Below are 22,073 nucleotides of genomic sequence, written 5' to 3'. Positions count from 1 at the left end.
AATGAGAGAAGAACATATTTTGCCTGTTGCCCACCTCATGAAGTGACACAGAAGAGTGTACTATGAACCTTCCTGTCATGGGTAGCTACAGAAATGGTCTGCCTGGGTGGCAGTTATTTGGCTCACTCAAGGGTCTTGAGTAGGAATAATCTGAGGAAAACAGGAATATGATCACACCCATGAGTAGAGCAACTTTTACCATGAGAAAGTGCAATCACATTCTGAAAAAGGTTTACTTATGTTCTCTTGAAAAATTATACAGATTTTATCTTAATGAAATTAAATTTTTTAATACCAGAATGCCGTATATATATTTTTTCTCATTTTCAACATTTACCCCTGTATTGCTGAATCTAAAATGGTTGAACCAAATAGCCAGAAAGATCAACTCAGAGAACTGTGAAATCCCTTCTGTCTGCTCTGTAGTGAGCAGGGAAAAATGCTGTCGAACGTGACCACTATGTTAATATATATTACAATTAGAAACATCCAGATCATTCAAACTTATGTACATTCTGGAAGTCTGCATGTTCTGGTATTTGTCAAGCCTCTTGATGCAGCTACTCTAGCCAGAAAGGTGAAAGGGAAACCCTTTTCCCCCTACTAAGCTGTACATTTCTGTGACAAAAATAATGCCCAAATCTCAAAAGGAGAAAAGTACTCCCCCGGGAGGTAACAACACTTAACTGACCAGAGTAACAACCTCCTGAATTTATGAACATTTGCTTGTGAACTGATCCATCCCCTCAGCTAACCACTATTATTGATAACATTCACTAGATCCTTGTCATCTATGTCCCACACAAGGCATTGCTTGTTTGCTTTTGAATGAAATAACACAATTTCAATACTGAGATGGGAGGTTGAAAGACGTATCACAGGTATATATCAATAGTTCTGTAGTACTTTAAAAGGCCTTAAAATATTAAAAAAAACCCCAACAAACCCAAAGGAAAACAAAGACCCCATTATATTCACCATATTGGCCATAGCATAAATGTTAAAAATAGGCTTCTTCATTTGCTACATCAGGTACTTCATAAATCTGGACTGTTGCATTACGAGAGAAACCTCGAGAAGGTTAAGCAATCTGCAACCCAGATGGGAAACATAAGTTTCTATACAGAAAATAGACCCCATTTATGGGTACAAACAAGGGGATAAATACAGGGGGTGAGAGGGTGTCATGACCCAGACTGGAAACCCAGAGAATCACAATGGTTCTGTGATCCCCTCTGGTTAAATTAAGCTGAAACGACCCCAAACAAACAACCGGTTAAAATGTTTTACTTGCAATAGAGATCAATTTAAACTTGGAAAAGGATAATAAGCAATGTGGTCTCTTATAAATCTATAAGAAGGAAAGGGAAAAGGAAAAAGGGAAAAAAAAAAAGGGGGGAAAGGGGGGGAAAAAGAGGCAAAGAAATCCAGATCACTACCCCTGGATCCAGAGTTGTGTCAGTTCCGGTAATCTTGGGTGGTGGGTGCACACGGATCTAGCTTCAATGATGGGTGCACACAGAGCAAAGTCTCTGACCCCTTTTAAGTTTATCTTATTACCCTGATTAGCATCCTAGACGAGGAAGGGCAGGTATTCCACAAATCCGTTTCCATGAAATACGAGGAAAAATGTGGAGCAGGGGTTCCAGTTGAGTTGGTGGTCATTGCCCAGCTTTGGTTTTTCCTCTGTTCCCAGAGATTTTTGTTGACTTCATGCTTCTTGTTGGTCATCCCAGAGGTGATCCCCTCTTACCAGCTCTTGTTACCACTTCAGTGGTGAAAGTGCGAAGTCATTAGCAAGGCAAGCAAGGTGTCTGGCTTGCACAACAGAGCCACAAAGTATTGGGCTTAAGGGTACTTGTGAAACACCTGCTCTATCCATGTCTCCCCCTCTGAGGCTTATCTAAGGAGTTTGTCAATGCAACTGCAAGGGAGTGGGGGGCGCATCCTTCCGTACACTCCCGCTTCCTTGGGGGACATTCCTTAGACTAATCCAAAGGCCACAGCCTGTCCTTGAGGTTTTCTGTGTCGATGAGTGCTTGGGGCATTACTTCTTTCAGTTCCTTACAGAGTGAATGTGGCATCTATAATGCAGCAATACTGTGGCACTGAATTAGCATACATAACCCCAGGAAATAGATTAGTACAAGTGCAAAGAACTTGGGTGGTGGGCTGCTTATTATCCACATGTATCTCAGAATCATCCCACTTGAATAAATTGAATCTTTCAGTTTACTTAGTACAAAGCCACATGAAAGAACGTATATAAGCCTACAAAAGCAAACACCAGACTATGAAATACTGTAGGTCTGCTTGTGAAATCAGGCTTCCCTCTTTGCTTAGAGGCATTGTATTGCGATCTGTTTACAAGGACATGTACCAATTTTGCTATATATGTTCAGTAACTATTTTGAGTTGTATAGTAAAAAGCAAACCCAAACACTGCCCTATTCTGCACCTCGCCAGCCCTTCCTCAAAACTTGCAGAAGTTGGAAGGTGTTATTTAAGTTACAGAGTAAGGGACATCAGGAAGAGGTGGGATTGCGTTTTGGTAAGACTGCTGAAGACAGCTATAGAAAACAATTTTCCTAATAAACAAGCCTCTAAACCAAGTGCTACTTTTTTCTTAGGTAATGAAATAGAAATGTGACATTCAGAGATAAAAGCTATAACTTTCAGAATTGTTTACGTGTTCTACTGAAATAAATCAAAAGTGAACTTTGGACAAGAAACCTCTTACAGTTCTTCTCTGAAGCTAATTTTGACTGTAACCTCTCAATACCACCCTTCTCCATGTGTTAAATGGAGATGGTGTGTATCATCTTTTCACAGAAGAAGCTGGAAAAGAAATTCATGTTTCTGAGGCAATTGCATGTTGTAATGATAAATAGAAAAACAGATAAAAAACCCCACAGTTCTTTTCTCAGAGTAGGGTTTTGGTGCAGTGTATCAACTAGGGAACTGAACCCTCCACTGAGCAACAAGAATGGAAGATCTTATTAAATTAACACCCTCCAGTCTATCTATGAACATAACAAAATTCTCATGTAATAATTTCATTAAAAATTTAAATAACAAGTTGATGATGGAAGAAATCAGTTTTCCTGCACACGCTGCTGTCATTTCCTAGCTTTTGATACTGAAGTTCTTGTGCGTAATATAAACTTATAATATATATTTTCATGAATTATTATATGAATTTTAGGAAAGGTTTTTCTCTTACCACACCTTTCTATTTTACTTTTTTTCAGGCAAAATCAGTTCTAATATTGTTAAAGCACCAATAAAAATGTTTCAATCATTCTATTCAAAATCCACGAAATCCTTTAAGTCTGTTAAAACATATGTTTAAAGAATTCCTCAGCAAGAAAGGAAAATTAATTTGTGAATCAGGGGACACTTCTATTCAAAATTTTTCAGAAGAGGAGAAAAACTGGGGAACGGGAAGCTTTCAAGTAATAAAAATGTAAAGAAAATGACTGAAAACTTCTGTTTTTCTCCCTATACACAAACTGCACAGGTATTCTAGAGTTAAAGGAAGACACTATAGAAAGTTTGCTAGCTGCAGCTTGTCTTCTCCAGCTATCCCAGGTCATTGAGGTATGCTGCAACTTCCTCATGAAGCAGCTCCACCCTTCCAATTGCCTGGGGATTCGCTCTTTCGGAGATGCTCAGGGCTGCACAGAGCTCCTGAAGGTGGCACACACATACACTATGGTAAGCTGAACAATCTAACTGCTTTGCAATTGTAATGTTAACAGCAAGTGTCAATACTCTCCTGGAGAACATATGGGCTTTGGGGAAGCAGAGCCAGCTGAGCAGGGCTCAGGGCTGCTGCTCTCTCCGCGACTGATGCGGTGGCTCTGCTCTTCCTATGCTGGCAGGGTCAGTTCTGTAAAGTCCCTGACACAGGGACATCTGTGCCCAGCTCAGTCTCCAAAGGGAAAATTTAAGAATTATGACTGTTACAGAAGTATTGGAAGAAAGAAAATTACGCTTAGAAAAACAAACGTTCAGTTCTCTTGTTTCCCATTTCAGAGTTCTGCCTTGTAGAAGGACATACTTATTGAACTTAGAGCTGCAGTATGATTGGTACATATTTATTCCAAAAAAATGTAATAGGGCCTTAAAATGGCTAATGTCAAGAGGCAAAAAGCAATGGCCCATTCTTACGCTTTGGATTCAACACCAAGAAAATTCTAAAGCTGATTTTAAGGTGAGACACACATAAAAAGAGCCAACATAAAGAACGCATTGGAAAGATTTGGAATGCTAAAAAGCACATCACTGACTGGAGCATAATCCTACTCTGGCTCAAAGCAAGAAATGAATATTCAGAGCGTGGGAAACCGAGAAACAAGATAGCTTGCTGTGAAACCAAATCAAGGGATAAAAATTCAGGGCAACAAGATATGCTATAGCAACTTTAAACACAAAAAGAATAGCAACTGCTACAGCTAAATAGGTATAAAAAGAACTACTTGTTAGGAAAGACGTGGCAGATTTATGCTTGAAATATTAGTGTAGTATGTCAAAACCAGTTTAGAGGCTTCATAATGCTGAGAGCATTCCAGCAAGAGATTGTACAATTCCACATGCTGAAATAAATGAGAGTGGCACGTGCAGATTGAGAGCACTGGTTGTGCTCCTTCTATCATACTAATGAATGGTTGATTTAGCAGCAACCTAGATTCCTTTTGTATTTTAAAGTTTGAAAAAGGGCATTTAAGATAGAGGTTCACTCAGCCTCTGTATAATGGCATTGTCCTTGCTGCTCCACACCATTTTATACTCAGCCAAAATCAGGAACTTCCTCCCTCTCTGCTGTTGCTTCTTATCTCCCCCAGCCCTAGACACAGGCATCAACTCTAAGCATTTAAAATTCATGGTCCAGGTTTCTGCAAAACTGAACTAAAATTGTATGGTTAGACATATGGTTTTATGATGTCAGACAATAAGAGAGCCTTTTTTGTTTTGATGCTTTTAATCATTTGAATCCTCCAGTCTTCCCCAGGAGTTAGACTTTTACTATTTTTAAAAACTGTGTGTCACAGAAATGACAGCTGAGTCTTTAAGAACACTGTCTGATGTGAAGGATCATGATGAATCTATGAGACTCAGCAGTCCTGTGCATATAGGCTTTACACTAAGTCTTCCTCAAAACAACCAGGAGCATTTCCACCTCTAGAACCACCTCCTGTATCTTGTGTGCAACACAGATTGAGGATGCTGCCATGAAAGAGGATGCATGTCATAAAACCACCTACCAAGTTTGCAGCTACTGACAATTGAGTGACAGAAAAGGAAATCTGCACCTCTTTGAAATAACCTAAAAAGAAAATTTTCTTTTAAACCCTTGAAGTAATATTAAGTAAACTTTGGAGAATAAGGGATCATAACAATGCATACACACACAAGTGTTGTGGAAGAGGATAAATTAAATGCTCTGTTTTGCTTCATGCCAACCTCACATGTGTACCTTAGGGGAAAGGCTCTAAAGTTGTACTGTGAATATAGAGACCATTCAAATGAACTAGTAGTATTTAAACATTTTCAGAAGATAATCAACTAGGAACACCACATCCATTCAATAAAACCAGATACAATGGAGACCTTCCCCTTCATTACTTTAGCCATTGATGCAAAGTATTAACAGTTTCCTGCCTGGTATCTTTTCGTGCAGACAGAGCTTGTTCTGATAAACATCTCGTGCTATATTTGTAACTAAATGGAGTCTGGCCTTCCTGTTCCTATTCTCTGAATGTCACAAAATATTAAAGCAGGATATGCATAACAGAGCAAGGTTAACAGCTCCTTTAATCACCAATACTTCTATATTTACATCCTTGGTACTCTTGAAAAAAAGAGTTTCAGAAAGCTAAGAAACTACTGAATGTAAATAATAAAAATATCTGTTACTAAAACTTCTTCGTCTGACCTGTTTCAATCTGGTTCCTAAATAATATACATTACTTTCAGGTACGTAAACGGTAGTTAATATTTCAAATGCAGACATGAATCCTACATGCATTTCTTTGCAAGTAACATAAAAAACTGATCTCCCTTAACAAAATTTCTTTTTCCCTTTGGAATTAGCACAAGCAAGCATACTTAATATATTTTAATATCAGTTCTAATATTGTTGCAACTCGACTCTATATTATTTTTATGAAAAATAATTATTTGAAAGATCTAGGGTTTTAATAGTCATGGCCATTTCTGGAGCTGGTAAATTTTATCAGCAATAGTTTAAAGACTGAGATCCCTTTGTTCGGAGTTGTCCAATTTTCTATTGCCCAAAAAGTACTCTTAGAAAAGTTTAATTTTCCTTGCTGTATTTTCTGCTACTAAAAGCATACAGTCAACACCTGGCACACCTCCTTGCAGAAGGATTGGAAGGTTTCAATGTAATTTGCTTAAAACTTATGAATCTGATTGTAACAGAAGTTACACAGTTTATTTGAATGCTCACCACTTGGCATTCTTAAGGTACATATTCTTCAAATTTTGCTTCTATTAAGCTGTACTGTTAAGATCACACTGATGGACAAAACTGCCAGTGGCAAATCCCTAAGACAGAACATACTGACAAGAAGCCTGACAAACACGTCTGTAAGCATGGTAGTGTGAAGATTAACATTATTCTAGAGTTCTGCAAGAGCAAGGCAGCAAACAGCAACTAAAATCTCCCTTGAATGGTAGAAATTTCGAGTTTGAGTGATCTTTAGAATATATATTGCATTTCCCTATACCGTAGGAATGAAATATGTGCAAAGCCTACATTATCTAAGGAAATATTATTTCAAGGTGTGAAAATCATCAGTGCATTGAAATGTATTTTTTTTTTCTTTTTAGGAACACTTCATAGAAGTAATAAAAAACCAGGAATTTCTTTTGCTTCCTGCTAATGAAATTGCAAAGCTCTTGTCCAGCGATGACATCAACGTTCCAGATGAAGAAGCCATATTCCAGGCATTAATGATGTGGGTGAGGCATGATTTGCAAAACCGACAACGAGACCTAGGAATGCTTCTTTCTTATATTAGACTGCCTCTGCTTCCACCCCAGGTATGAATGTGAAGGGCTAACAGGGAACTTGACTACCACCTGAAATGCTTGCCTCAAGCGTCATTTAGACAGAGAAAAAAATTCTGTGGAAAGGTTCTGGTTTTAACTGGGGATTTTGGTGTGGTTTTTCTTTGTTTTCCTTAACTGTATAGTAGATATGCTTATTATTTGTAAACACAGATGAAAAAAAATCCCACAATGCCAGTGTAATTACTAGACTCAGAATTACTTCTATAAAAACATCAGTATAATGCTATTACAAAAGTACAGTATTTCTTTGTTGGGTAGCGATGGTAGTAGTTTTCCTCTAATAACACAGCAACTTAGATACCATGCAAAGATATTTAGCTTTACCAAGCTTCAGGACAGATAAGGCACAATAATTATTTCTTTATTACTAAAAAGTGGACAAAAATAAAAAGGTCCAGATTATTGCTGACTATTCTGAGCATTAACATTACTTGCTCCTTAAGACTGAAAGAGTCACTTCATTCACTAAGTTCCAGAGGCAACATACTATTTTATAGTAAGCTGACACTGTTTTATCTGTGTCACAGAAGAATCTGTACATCTCTTAAGAAAAGCTTATAGTAATATCAAAAGCCTGTCCAGACACTACAGTTACTTTATAGATGTCCATGACTGAAGCTGCAAATAGTCAGCTTTGGATTAAGTATCAAAATACCATATATATTTAATTTTAAATCTAATTAACATATTCTAATATTCACAGAGGTGTCCAGTACTATTATAGATTTGCTTATACTCACAGCAAAAGCAGTTTTGCATTCAGAAGGTGCAGTACTACATGTGCAATTTTAGCCTTTTCTAAAGCTTAAAAGAAAGTTTTGGAAAAAATAAAGCAGACATCATACTTAATGACTTTTTTACCTACCTTAATATTGTTTTGCTTGCATTAAAGCAGAGTTTCCAGCATAGATCGAGTGAGAGGTGAACTTAAAATGAGTGTTTGTAGCTACATACTTTAATTATTAAAGTACATACAATTTCAATGATTTAAATATATATATATATATAAAAAAGATCTTCACTTTTCATTTCTTAGTTACTAGCCGATCTAGAAAATAGTCCAATGTTTGCAGACGACCTAGAGTGTCAGAAACTTCTTATGGAGGCTATGAAATACCATCTTCTACCAGAAAGACGGTCCATGATGCAGAGTCCTCGAACTAAGCCTAGAAAATCTACAGTGGGTGCACTTTATGCTGTAGGAGGTATGGATGCCACTAAAGGTAAGTTCAGAAATTAATTTAATTATATAAATTAGTTGTATTACAGACACACAGGGAATGTATGACAATTGTTTAAAGATTTCTGTACAAAACCAGCAATTTAGAGATGACAAATAGAAAAAAAAAAATAATCCCAGAACACAATCCTATGTGTTAGATATTTTTCCTTCTTGCAAGAATCATACGTTTGTAAATAATAGATATACATCTTGAAGTGCAGACTAAAGAAGTTTGACTCGGTTAATTTTAAAATTAAATTTTGTAGAATTTGTGCATATGTTTTGACTTTACAAATCAGAAGAGGAAACTAATATTCAAAATATTTCAAGATTCATTTAGTGTTGTGTTAGAACCTTGTGCTCCATTTTCTGACAAAAGTTAGAAGGCTGGAAAAAATTTTAAAGAAGAGGAAAATAAACCCAGAAAGTATTACTGAACTATAGAGAACTTAGGTAAAGCTTATCAACCCTTATAAAATTTCATAGGAAAAGATTTGTACTCTTTCATGAGTGCATCAGTACGTGCCACTTTTTTTCAGGACTTCATACACAGGGGTTTTTCAGGTTGTAGTTGAAAGTTAAGTCTTACAAATGTATTCCAGTTTTTATTATATGATTTTCACAACTGCAATCAGCTTACAGCTTTACACATACACTATTTTTTTTTTAGTAGGCAGCATATTGAATAATTTTCTACAAAAATCTTAACTTCAAACTCATAGCTTGGAGCCAAAGAACTATAATTAGTTTAAAGTCTAGCAACTTGCTGAACAGTATTACTTTTAGCTGTGTGAGTTCACTTTTAATAGAAGCACAAAGAAGCTAATCCATTTCACAGTGTGCAGAAAGTTGCTGATGACTGATTTTTCTTATATGAGAGATCTTGCAGAGCTACCTTAATATCTCTATGCAATCAAATCAAGTGCAAAATAAACATTCATCACCATCACAACATGAAAACACGAATTCCTAGGACAATTTAGCAAAATGAAATTAAACCGTAGCCATTAGTATAGCTTCATTAGCGATACTGATTATTTATGAATTATATAAACCAGTAATTTTTAAACTAACTTCTACCAAAATAAGAATAAAATTTTCTAACAGGTTTTCCTCGGTAAAGGTTATGCAAAGAAAGGGCTATTTCAGTCAACATCTGCACTTCCTGTTGGTGCCTCTCTTACTTATTGCCTTGGAATAAAGCCAATTGTTTGAACTTTTGCCTTTTGATGGTTAAGAAGAACAGCACTTCCTCTCCTCCCTGCTGTCCTCTACAGCTCTGACTCATACTTTGAGCCTGTGCTGGACTGTAAGATAAAGGAAACAGCACCTAAGAGACTATGATGCACTGGAAGAACAGTTCCAAGAAGGGAATAACTAGCACCTCTGGCAATAATATGCTTTCTGTGATAAACAAAACTCTCAGGGAATGCCAGGTTTGGCTTTGTGCTTATCTCAGGTGGTATGTGAAGTCAAATCTCAACTTCGAATGATCAAAAGAAGATCAAAGAGCTACTTTTGGGCTGGTATTTTGAAAAAATGAATTTGTGCGTAAACCACATTAACTTTCAAAACCTACCTCCTAGCCTCTGTAAAAATTACAGCCTACAGGGTACGTATGAACACACTGTATACCTTTATGTCTTTTTCCTGGTTTTTAGTTAGTGAGTGAGATACTTTTGAAGCTGAGAACTCTGGGGCACTCACATATTAGCACAGCGTAAATGAGAAGGAATCAAAGCAAAGAGCAAACATAGACTAACAAAACTGAAAGAACAGTCAAAGAAATCCAATTGCTCAGAATAAAAGATGACAAGAAAGGGGAAAAAGTTGAATTTCTTTCTGTTATTGCAGATAGAACTGGTAGATTCCTTCCCAGTCTATGCATCCGGAAATACATGCAGAGGAGAGAAAATATATAATAAGCTCTTATTTCACTGAATTTATTGAGTATAGCAGATGCTGTCTAGCAGATCTCTAAAGCAAATGCTCCCTTTCTTTTCTGCTTTATTGCATGATTGTTTGACTGTTGTAAATCATTCATTAGCCACTAACTGCCTATTGTAATTCTCAAAATACTGCTCTAGTCTCAAATCCCAGTCCAGGAACAGGCAGGAAATCTGCTCTGTTTTTCTCATCTGGTTGCCTTCAGCTGAGCTCCGGGATGCACTGTGTGTGCAACTGGTAATTGATTCTTCCACCTTGGTTGTTACTCAGCTATCTCCCCACAGTGCTAAATCAGTTCTTGAAGGGGCAGTTAGGGCTGCTGAGTGACTGACAGGAGCCAGCGCATGGAAAAGTGTCAGTTTTGAATGGCAAAGAGCTAGGGCCTTATGAATAGTTGCAGTAAAAAAATTACTAGTAGTTCAATGACCTGAAAAAAATGAAAATACAGCTTATACATTACAGCAGACAAGCAGCTATTGCAAGGCTGCTGCAAAGATGAAACTACCTTTGGGAACCAAGTTTGTCTTCTGCCTGTCTCCATCATAAAAAGGAAAATATCCAAATTATTCATGAAGATACATGCCCAAGTCCCAAGATAGACACATGGATACATTTTCCATTTTTGATATCACTAGTAGTTTAAGCACAAACATGGTCGAAGAGTACATAGCTGTGAAGTACTATATTCATAAGGAATATATAAAAAAAACCCAACACAAAACCCAAACTATGAATAACCTACACTCATGGTATTTAAATGAATAACAGAATTAACTTATCTCCAAAATTTTCAGTATTAAAAAATTTGCTGGCTTTTAATTCTGTATCTTCTTGCCCCCAATTAATTCTCATAGATTTGACAGTCATATATACATGCAATTAATGCAACTTTCTCACTAGGTTCACATTTTGTAACTGAAGTTCTCAGGGAGCCACAGTAAAAGTTCACACACAGAATTTCAATGTTTTATAATTTAATAATATTTTGGGTTGTACCACCTACTGATTGCTGGGTACTGATCAGTTCATGGATATTCTCATAACACTTATGTTTTTAACAGGTACCACTACAATTGAAAAATATGACCTTAGGACTAACAGTTGGATACAAATTGGTACTATGAATGGTAGACGATTACAGTTTGGAGTTGCAGTAATTGACAACAAGCTCTATATTGTGGGAGGAAGAGACGGTCTGAAAACTTCTAACATTGTTGAATGTTTCAACCCTATCACCAAAGTTTGGACTATAATGCCTCCCATGTCGACGCACAGACATGGCCTAGGTAAGAGTTGTTCTTTCTTTGTAAATACCTTGCAGCACATACACATGAACTTGGATAGACGCAAACTCTGTGGACATAACTTTCAAAGCATTTCATAATATGTAGGAATATTTGTAGAAGATATTTTTCAGACCGAGTTGCCTATTGCCATAATTTTATGACAGTGTCACTAGTTAGTATTCACCTAACTTGCACTGGTCTTCCAGAGTTGATTTTGCTTTTACAGAGTTCCAAAATATAACCAACAGTGAAAATAATCAACTCTTTGTCCAATGTAGCGGTCAAGAGATATGTTTGCAATACAGTAACAATCTGATTTTAATTTTTTTTTTTTAAAATCATGACTTAAGTTAAGCCCATAGGTACCAAATACCTCTGAAAATCAGATCAGTGAACTACCCACATGGAAGAAAACACTGAGGCAAGGAAATAAGTACAACTTCACTAATAATTAGCTAGCAGCTAAGCACCACACAGCTCCTAGCTCACTCCTCTCCCCTCCCAGTGGGATGGGGGGGTAGAACCAGAAATGAAAGTAAAACTTATAGGTTGAGATAAGAACAGTTTAATAAATAAAATAAAATATAATAATGACAATAACAATAAGAGAATATAATAATAAATCAATTGTAACGAAAAGGAATACAATTTGAAAAAAGAGAGAAAAAAGCCCAAGAAAGACAAGTAATGCACAACGTAATTGCTCACCACCCACTGACTGATGCCCAAGCAGTGGGCACTCCCCAGCCAGCTCCCCCAGTTTCTATACTGGGCATGACGTCCTATGGTATGGAAGAGCCCTTTGGCTAGTTTGGGTCAGCCGTCCTGGCCATGCTCCCTCCCAGCTCGTTGTACACCCGTTCACTGCCAGAGCATGGGAATATGAAAATTCCTTAACTTAAGCGCTCCTTAGCAACAACTAAACATCCGTGTGTTATCAACACTGTTCTCCAAAACACAGCACTGTACCAGCTACTAGGAAGAAAATTAACTCTGTCACAGCCGAAACCAGGACAAGGTCTTTACTGCAAAATAATTCTTAACATTAATCACAGTGAATGAATATGAAATCTAGAATTTACTTCTGGAACTATAAAAAAATATGGATAAATTTACAGTTGAGGAGACTGTAAGGGAGGGAAGAAGAGGATTTCTGTATGATTTACGTATCACGGTTCTTATGAAAAAGCTGGCTTCTCCGAAGTTTACAGAAGCTTGAAATCATTGGTAAGTTCAAATGACATAGAATAATTTTATTTTAATGAATAATACAAAAAGATTGATCCCGAATTATCTGGTAAAGCTTTGCAACCTATATCACCACTCCATCACTCTCTCACTCCATGGAGAAAGTATAGTGTAGGGTTCTTACCAGCTAGTCTGTCAAATTTATAAAAGCAAATACTAGTAGGTAGCAAAGGGAAAGAAAACTAAACTTATTAAATAATTCTCACTGAAGTCTTTATAATTACCAACTGCAGGGGCATAATTCTACCCAACAAGTAGGTCACAGTGGTAAATTTGAGTGCTTAAAGTTAGGCTTCTATCTGTGTGTCAGCCTGGTTTGGAAAGCTGCCTTACACTTACAGCTCCTATTAGCTTCAGTGTGATTTTGTGGAGAGTTAGCACTTTTGAAAAAATCAGGCCAGGTATATTTAGGCCTGAAAAGACAGATTTAGAACTTTTAAGCAGCTAGATTCAAACATTTCCCCTTATCTAACAAAGGAAGAAAACAGCAGCAGCAGCTCCCCAAAGGAGGGGCACCAAAGCCCCTCTCTCTGGAGAAGGACAATGACACAGGCTACATCCAGAGCTTTGCAGAGACGGCCAAGTTCCCTCTCCTGTGCCTCAAGGACAACAGATACAAGCCAGCTCCTATCCAAAAGTGTGTTCCCCTTACAGGCATTAAAATGTTATGGTACTTTAGGAGTAAGGACTATCCCTCCACTCAGGCTTCACGCTGGCAAGACAACAGAGCTTCAGCTGGCTCAGAATAAGGATAGGTGGCTTGATCTGGGCATATTTTTCATTGCCTGGCTCAACCTTTGCATCTTTTTAAAATAGGAGCATTGTTTCTCATAGAGAGGCTCAAATTTGTTTCAGAACAAGGTCAATAGAAGTGGAAGAGATAAAAGTCCAAGAAGAGAATATCAGAACTAAAGCAGCTTTCCTCTAATCTTTTGGCAAAAGATAATGCTTATTCAGAAAAAAACCCACTGCATATGAAGAATTTTGTTTATCTTTGTTTATTCTGCCAAATGACAAGGCAGCTTTTAGATAGTTTAATACCAGCTGAAATTGCTTATCTGCATACAGGGATTTAAAGTATGAAGTTAATACGCTATTGGTCACTGAAATTATTGAATAGTGTAATTTGTCCCTAATTCTATCTTTTAAGGAGTAGCAATGCTTGAAGGACCAATGTATGCTGTTGGTGGCCATGATGGATGGAGTTACCTTAATACCGTAGAAAGATGGGACCCCCAAGCACGGCAATGGAATTATGTTGCTAGCATGTCAACCCCTAGAAGTACTGTAGGGGTTGCAGCATTAAATAGCAAGTATGTCAACAGGAAAAACTTTCTTTGGTTTTTCATTTGCTTCCTTCTTTGGAAATCCAGTTTCTTAAATTTTCTTTTTAATCTTATAATTATTCACATCAAGAAAAGAAAGAGAAAACATAATGCACAAAAATAAGAAAGTTCTTCCTCCGTTGTGTGGTAAATTGTTTGCAAACTCGCAGTTGTGTTTTAAACGTATTTCAGCCCTTTTAAGTTATTACATGCACATAAGAATTTCTAGAATACAACATAAGGGGATCTGCAAGAAAGCCAGAAATAGACTTTTTATAAGGGCATGTAGTGATAGAATGAGGGGTAATGGCTTTAAACTGACTTTTAACTTTTTAAGAGGGCAGATTTAGATTAGATATAAGGAAAAAATACTTCCCTGTGAGGGGGGTGAGGCCCTGGCAGAGGTTGCCCAGAGAAGCTGTGGCTGCCCCCTCCCTGGAAGGGTTCAAGGCCAGGTTGGACGGGGCTTTGGGCAACCTGGGCTAGTGGAAGGTGGCCCTGCGCATGGCAAGGTTTGGAAATAGATAATCTTTAAGATCCCTTCCAACCCAGACCGTTCTATGATTCTATAAGATCAGCTACTTTAAAAAGATATTCTAAATTTATATTTACATTTTAAAATCACTGTATCTAAGAAAGCACCATTTGAAAGAAACTGTACAGAAATGAAGTCATCCATCCGTCTTTTCACACCTCCTGCATGCACCTACAATTTTAACATACAATTTGACAGTCAATAATAATTTTTAAAAGGTTCAAGGTATATGGTGTGTTCAAAAGGAAGACAAGTTTAATAACAAGGTGTGGAATAAACAGCCTTCTATAAGTCTTATTCTACCGAGATTTATTCTGCCCTTCATCTATTGCTTAAATACACTATCATGTGTTCACTGTAAATTGGTTTTCCCAACAAGATTTTAAAAACTTATTTAAACATTCTCCTGAGACACTAAAGCCACTCAAGCACTTTTACATGGGAACAGAAATGTGTGAATCTACTGTGTAATCCGCAGTAAACAGTGTTACATTGTGTTGTACATTTCCATTTGAAAGTAATTTTATTTCAGGATGAGGAATAACAATTAATAAATTAATACCTAACAGAATTTTGGTTTTGTTCTTCAGCAACATAGGATGCTGCTGGAAATACAAAAAAAATCTTGTAAAAGGCCCCATGTTATGTTGGAGAGGATGACTTGAGGCAACCTTCCTTCCTACTTAAATCTGTGGAAAGCTCTTAGTAATGACAGTTTGTAGGGATGGGAAATATTACAGTTGCAGGCAGACCACTGCATTTATCATGAAACTTTATCACTGGCTTCCCTGTAAATTTCTTAAATTCCACAGAAAGAGAAGGATAAAGAGCAGAAACAAAGACGTCAGCAAATAGATAATTGCAAATGCAAAACTTCTTCACGTACAAGCCATGGTTTTGCATTCAAACATGACATGATTCTAATCATTAACTCAAAAGTCCAAGAGAGGCAGAACTGTCTGTTCAAGTGCCTGTTGTATCTCTGAGGAAATGTTTTCAGCACAAACTTCACCAGAAACTCCTGCTGGTACCTTCCACAGCAACATGCAGGAAACCACTTTGTCAAAGAGGAAATCCAGCCTGATCCTGACTCTGTTCTCAATCACTCCTGATACAAGCTGTCTCCAGCCTGGCTTAAATCATGTCTGTTAGTCTAGTGATGTAATTTCTGGCATACCAGGGGAAGCCAAGATCAAATGTCCATCATTCCATGCTACTGCTGTGGTCTAACCAAGCAGAATGCTTCTCCTTTTCCTGTTTCCCTAAGTCATGCCAGAGTTTCTGTGGGGAAACACTTTCTGATCAATAAATGGTCTATTGAAAACATCAGTCAATAATTATATATTTGTTCTTTTCCATAGAGAATGGGAAATGCTACTATGTTTCTAGACACGTTATGGAAAACAAAAAAATCCCAACCAATCTGTTTGTATATACAGTGATTTCCTCTCTCTGTGAAAGCTGTGTAAACAAGTAGTCTGTATCTAATGGCATGATGTGAAAAGAAAACAAACCCAGTCCTCAAGTTTTTTATCAGTCATGCAACAAACTGCACAAGTAAACTCAAGTCTATCTTCGCTTCACAAACATTAGAAGAGAGAGATAGAAATTTTCTATTATTTTAACAGTGGTCAAGAATTTTCTAGTTAAATTGTACATCAGAGGGGGTCTAAAACTTTTTCCAGTCACTGGAGCACTTCTCAACCAAAATTAAACTTATCTGTTTTATGTGACTTTGTACAAGTCCATGTGTTCCCTCGGTCTTTAAGTAGCTGGACTTAATAAATTCAATTTCATGGCAGTAAGTAACAGCCAGGGTATGAAATGGACCTAAACAACTGGCATATTCAATGTTTAAACATGTCTGCTATTACATTTAGTATGCATATTATATAGTCTAGCAGCATCTAAGTTAGGTCGAAATACAAAAGAAATTCAGGATTTGTACAATTGATTGACAAAAAGCCAAAAACCCCCATGCTTCTTAATGGGGATTTCCACCATTTATTCTTACATCAGCTGGTTTAAATCTCCATTTTTTTTGCTTAATGACTTTAGGCTGGACAGACAAGATGATATACCTGTATGGTAACTTCTGTCCCGCAGATTTTCTTAAATACAAACATTGTGGAAAATATATTTTTGACATATGTTTTTGATATATAATTATATTATTAAAGCATTTTTACATATTAACAGTATAGGGAAAATGCTTGATGCAATACTAAGATGTCAAATACTCATAAGCCTGTCATAGGGAATGCCACCAGTATGTTTCAAACATATGTAGTATCTTCCAATTAAATTCTGTCTATAGCTCACATTTAAAGAAGCTGACATGCATTTTTAAGCTTAATTTTCATATGTGACTGCTTGAAAATTTACACTGCAAACGAAGAATATTAATTCCTTCATACAGCATGCAAAACCCTTTGTGCAAGGCAAGTTTCGGAGCATAGCTGTCAGGTAGCAAATAACGGGCATAATGATAATTTTAACGTGGTCTGAATGAAGTTAACAAAATAAAATTCCTGTTAAAATGAGAGACTAAAGACTGAAATTGTTTGCCTTCTTGTGGGTAATTATCCCAGACTGTATGCTGTTGGTGGACGAGATGGGAGCTCATGCTTAAAATCAATGGAATGTTTCGATCCACACACAAACAAGTGGAGTATATGTGCTTCGATGTCCAAGAGAAGAGGGGGTGTTGGTGTTGCAACATACAATGGATTTTTATATGCTGTGGGAGGTCATGATGCACCTGCTTCCAACCACTGCTCTCGACTTTCCGACTGTGTAGAAAGGTAAGGAATTTTTTTTTTTTTTTTTTTTTTTAAGAGTCCAGGAAGGAAATATAAAATAATTTATAGCAACAAGGGAAATCTCTTCACAATTGGAATGTTATGTTTGTAAAACACGTTATGCTTTTTAAAATAATATTCTTATTTCCAATGCTCTTGTGATAACAAAACAATTAACCCTAAGAAGCAAATTCCTCTCAGCTCCCCTTTCTATTTGAGCTGCCCAGTAGCCAGGTAAAGACAAATAAGACAAATTCAACACATGACCTTTCTATTTCTCAAGTGCCAAAATCCAGATTTGGGCTACTTGTGTCATATATTGTAGGAAATAAATACTTTTCAGTTGTGACTTCCTCCAATAGTTTGGCTGATATTGACCAAAAGGTTAAAATTATAATACCACATATTCAAACAGGCAGTATTCACTACATAGGTATTTTCTGATGGACGAGACTGATAGAAAGAACCTTATTTCTGTAAGAAACCATGTTGCTTTAGGAAATGGGCCTAAAATATATGCTAAGAGTCTGATTTAGAAGCAGAAAAAAAAGTAAACATGCACCAAAGCACACCACTATAGCTTGAATTCACACTTTAAAACTAAATAATACATGGATACGTTGGCCTAATCATTTTGGTAGCACACAGGTGTAAGCAGCGAAATCCTGGCTTTATATCAATTTCTCTACTAATTACCGTTAAAATGAAAATACTGTTTATCTGATCCTTATTTAATCTCCACTGGTGAGCACAGGTCTTAACAAAATACAAACACTGGACATTTCTTTTTCAGAAATAAAAGTATTGTGTGTCAAATGTTGCTTTGCCACTGTGGTAGCATGTGGCACAACGTAGGAGGACAAAACACTTGAGCTCTGGGTGAGAAGGGAACGTAATGAGTGGGGACAACTCCTCTGGCTGTTTAATGGGCCGTGGGTATCCATTGACACTTGTGTCATTTGGGGACAAGAAAGGAAAACTGAGCAAGTATTCAACTACCTGTTTGAATATCGATGGCTAAGTTTTGTTTGCAGTTAGATGGTGTGAAGCTGGAACTACCATGGAAATTTTTGAATTTATATGGGAAATTGACTGAGTATATACCAGAAATAAAATCAACACTGATATGAAAACCTGCCAGGCATTTTGTGTTACAAACTTTTATGAACTCTGTGAGATATTTAACTTTTTTTACACGGAAATTTTCTGAAAACATTTATTCTGACAAGGAAAACAAAAATCTTTATGGAGAAAAGAATAATAATATATTGAAATTAACCTTGCTGAGTCAATGATGGCCATGCTATCATTCCCTCAGGCCTCATTTATGTTTAAAATGTATTGTTTGTTTAATCTGATAAAAATGGAGAGCCTGTAATCCAAAAGTGAAAAGATTGGCATTTTTCATGTGCTTCAAGATCCCTCTAGTGGCTAAACTAAATATTTAATCACGTTACTCATAATTCTCTATACTAGTTCATGGTGTAAACTAAACTGCAACACAGAAGAAAATAAGCAAATATCAGTAATTTGAAATACGTTTCTACAATGAATTTTTCTAAATTTGATCATAAAACATTCTAGGTATGATCCTAAAACAGATGCTTGGACAACAGTGGCCCCCTTGAGTGTACCTCGGGATGCTGTTGGAATCTGTCCTCTGGGGGACAGGTTATATGCTGTTGGGGGCTATGATGGCCATACGTACCTGGATACTGTGGAGTCCTACGATGCTCAAAATAACGAATGGACAGAGGTAATAGGAAGAATCACCTAATAGGTAATAGGAATTCTGCTTGCAGATAGGAAGAGTTCTGTCTGAATAATGGACAAACTAAAACTCATTATGTTGCAAAATTATCACTGTTTTGTGAAAAATGGTATACTAGGATGTAGTAATACTGTAGCTGGGCTTGTATAAAATATCATTTGCTTCTCCTGTGAAATAACTACAAATTGTTCAGACTAAAGGCAGTGTATGGGCAAGTGAGCCAGGTTACACAAATCATTTCATACCTGAAGCGTTTAAATTCGCTGCTGTTATCACTGGCGTGTGTTTGTCAGCAATATCCTCTACTGGTGGCACTGCCAAGCTTTCATATTTATGATCATCACCACTGAGACCAAGAGGAAAGATTTAAAACTATCAAGACCCTTTTGTAGCTACTCAGTCCATGGTTTTCGAACATAGGATATGAAGGACTTTTACAAAAGTTAAGAGCAACAACATCAGCCTGCACTCCTGTAACTCTCAGTGGCTGCTAAAGCCTTTTCCCAAAAAGTCAAAACTGATTTTAGAGCCCTAATTAAATGTATTTTTTTTAGCAATACATTAGTTTGAATAAACAAATTGCTTTCCTTTTAATCTGCAAGCAGTTTCTTCTAGTCCTATCCATAGGAGTCTACTAAAAGCCTTTCCTTTTTCTGTTTTGTTTGGTTTGGTTTTTGGTTTTGTTTTTGGTTTTGTTTTTTAGGAAGTTCCTGTCAATATTGGAAGGGCTGGAGCATGTGTTGTTGTTGTGAAGTTACCCTGAGGACTAAAATATTGTGAAACTAAACCGGGTGGAGTTTCATGAAGACGTTTCCACAAAGCAGTACAGACTACACACATCTCAGTAGTCCTTCATTATAGAGAATCCTTATCTCTGAGCCATTATGCTATTAGGGCACAAAAGTGTCTTCCTGCACTACAAAAATTTTGCATAAGTGAATTATTTTATTATGCCTAATACATAAAAATTCAATAATGTTTAAGTGGTTCCAGTTTGTTACAAAAGTGTATCTGTTATTTATAAAATGCAGTAGTAAAGTGATAAACGGGTGTATAAGATTTGATAAACTTTGTTCTTTTCTATGTTGGCAGTAATGCTGATGTTTCCAAAAAGAGCTTTTATATTCTAAGTAAATGAAAATGAATAAGAGAGAAACACCTTCAACATAGAACTGCACAGAAGTAAATATTTGCCCATAAATATCAGTGGCAACACAATATTCTCTACAGAAGTAACTTCATTTCTATACTCAGAAATTAAATTACTAAATTAACTTAAAAATCAAATCAGAGAAGCATAGAATTTGGTTGTTATTCAACCTGCAGCACTGCTAGTACTGTGACAGAATGCCCATTTTGACCAGTATATTAAATTGAATTGTGCAAGTTAAAAAAATAGTAGGGCTAAAGTATCTTTATGTTATTAACTATGTGCCAACAGAAAGAAATCTCTTTTGTCAAAACACAATGCTAATATAATTTGCAATCATTTTCACAGTGCACAGATATGTGATATTTTAACGCTGATCAGTGTGTCAGGTTATTCGTGGATTCGTCTTTGCCCACTAACCATCTGTCAGTATGCATTAAACTAATTTGACTATTCTTGGGATAATCACCATGCATTAAATTTTAAAACAGTCATATAATTACATTCCTTGAATATAACTTACAAAATGAAAATTTTATATCATATTGATATGACAATCTTTGACCTCAGCTGAAGATTACCAGCTTTCTCTCGTGTACAGCAGAAATATGATAAGAAAAAAAACCACATCCACTGTGTAACATTATATAGCGTTTATAGAAGCATGTTTATGGTTTATTTGAAATTAAGGGAATGCTAAGAATCAAGAATAAAAAGGAAAAGAATCACCTGAAAACAGCACATTATATTCCACATGCATGATATATTCTTTTTGTGTGCCAATTTTTAATGAAGGCTTTTATTCGTTTCGCATTATTTTCTTTTTTTTTTTTTTTATAATTTCAAATGCTGAAAGTGTATTGTAGAAAAAGAATGTATGTAAGATATATTATGCTGTAAAGCACAATATTTGGATAGTATCTACTTTAGTGTTTCTTATGTTGTTTTGTCAGTATCAGAAAATTCAGGAAAGAGGTGAAAATTCTCTGAACATGTAGACTCTTTCCTGATAGGATACTGTGTTTTCAGAATTCAGCAATATGTTATTTTAAAAAATTTATAGTATTAATCCTACTGAATCCTTCTAAAGATGAAATCTCACAAGCATATTTATAAAAAGAAAAACATTTTTAACTTTAAAAATCAATTATGTTTATATATAGCATGCTACATTCAAATAAACTTTCTCTGCTAAGAAAATTTAGACTGCATTTTAACAATTTTGTGGGTTTTATTTTACATCTTTTCAAGAATAGAAAACACAGAAGTATCAATTGCATTTTTGTACTCTACAAGATCCCGTCTTAGTGTCCTTTTGCATCTGGTCTGCACAAACTAAAATTTACCTTCCTTCTAACACTTCTTTTTAGATAAAGTTCATATTTTTTCTTTCTTTGAGTTAAAAATAGTTACCAATACTGTCCTGTTAGGGTGCCCTATCTGTGAAAGGGGCTCACACACCCAAGTCTATGGCAATCTAAGATGATTGCTGGCAGAGGGTTGAAACTACAGTACATTTTAAGATTATTTCTTTTGGGGCTGTTACAAGAGGCTGCCCTCCAATAGAGACTTATCAGTGTATCAACTTAGAACTACCTTCATTTAGTTATGAATTTCTAGATTAACACACAAATGTCTTGCTCAGTGGGCCCGGAAGTTTTTATTTTATGACTTTTTATTTTGTATCTAT

The 22,073-nt window shown here is 36.3% G+C and overlaps 1 protein-coding gene across 1 annotated transcript in view; it reads left to right on the top strand.

Moving 5' to 3' along the window:
- KLHL4 (kelch like family member 4) overlaps positions 1-21,626 on the top strand; it is a 48,229-nt gene extending 26,603 nt beyond the window's left edge. Inside the window, exons 4-11 of the mRNA XM_074915191.1 lie at positions 3,521-3,717; positions 6,856-7,068; positions 8,135-8,321; positions 11,329-11,553; positions 13,952-14,114; positions 17,253-17,465; positions 19,047-19,218; positions 19,937-21,626. Coding sequence (XP_074771292.1) covers positions 3,521-3,717; positions 6,856-7,068; positions 8,135-8,321; positions 11,329-11,553; positions 13,952-14,114; positions 17,253-17,465; positions 19,047-19,218; positions 19,937-19,996 — 1,430 coding nt within the window. The 3' untranslated portion in view covers positions 19,997-21,626. The remainder of the gene's footprint in view (positions 1-3,520; positions 3,718-6,855; positions 7,069-8,134; positions 8,322-11,328; positions 11,554-13,951; positions 14,115-17,252; positions 17,466-19,046; positions 19,219-19,936) is intronic.
- Positions 21,627-22,073: the final 447 nt, after the last annotated feature.

Source organism: Athene noctua, chromosome 11, assembly GCF_965140245.1.
Source record: "Athene noctua chromosome 11, bAthNoc1.hap1.1, whole genome shotgun sequence".
NCBI classification, from domain to species: domain Eukaryota; kingdom Metazoa; phylum Chordata; class Aves; order Strigiformes; family Strigidae; genus Athene; species Athene noctua.
The sequence above is the reverse complement of the archived record's forward strand: the minus strand, read 5'-3'. Positions and strand labels throughout refer to the sequence as shown.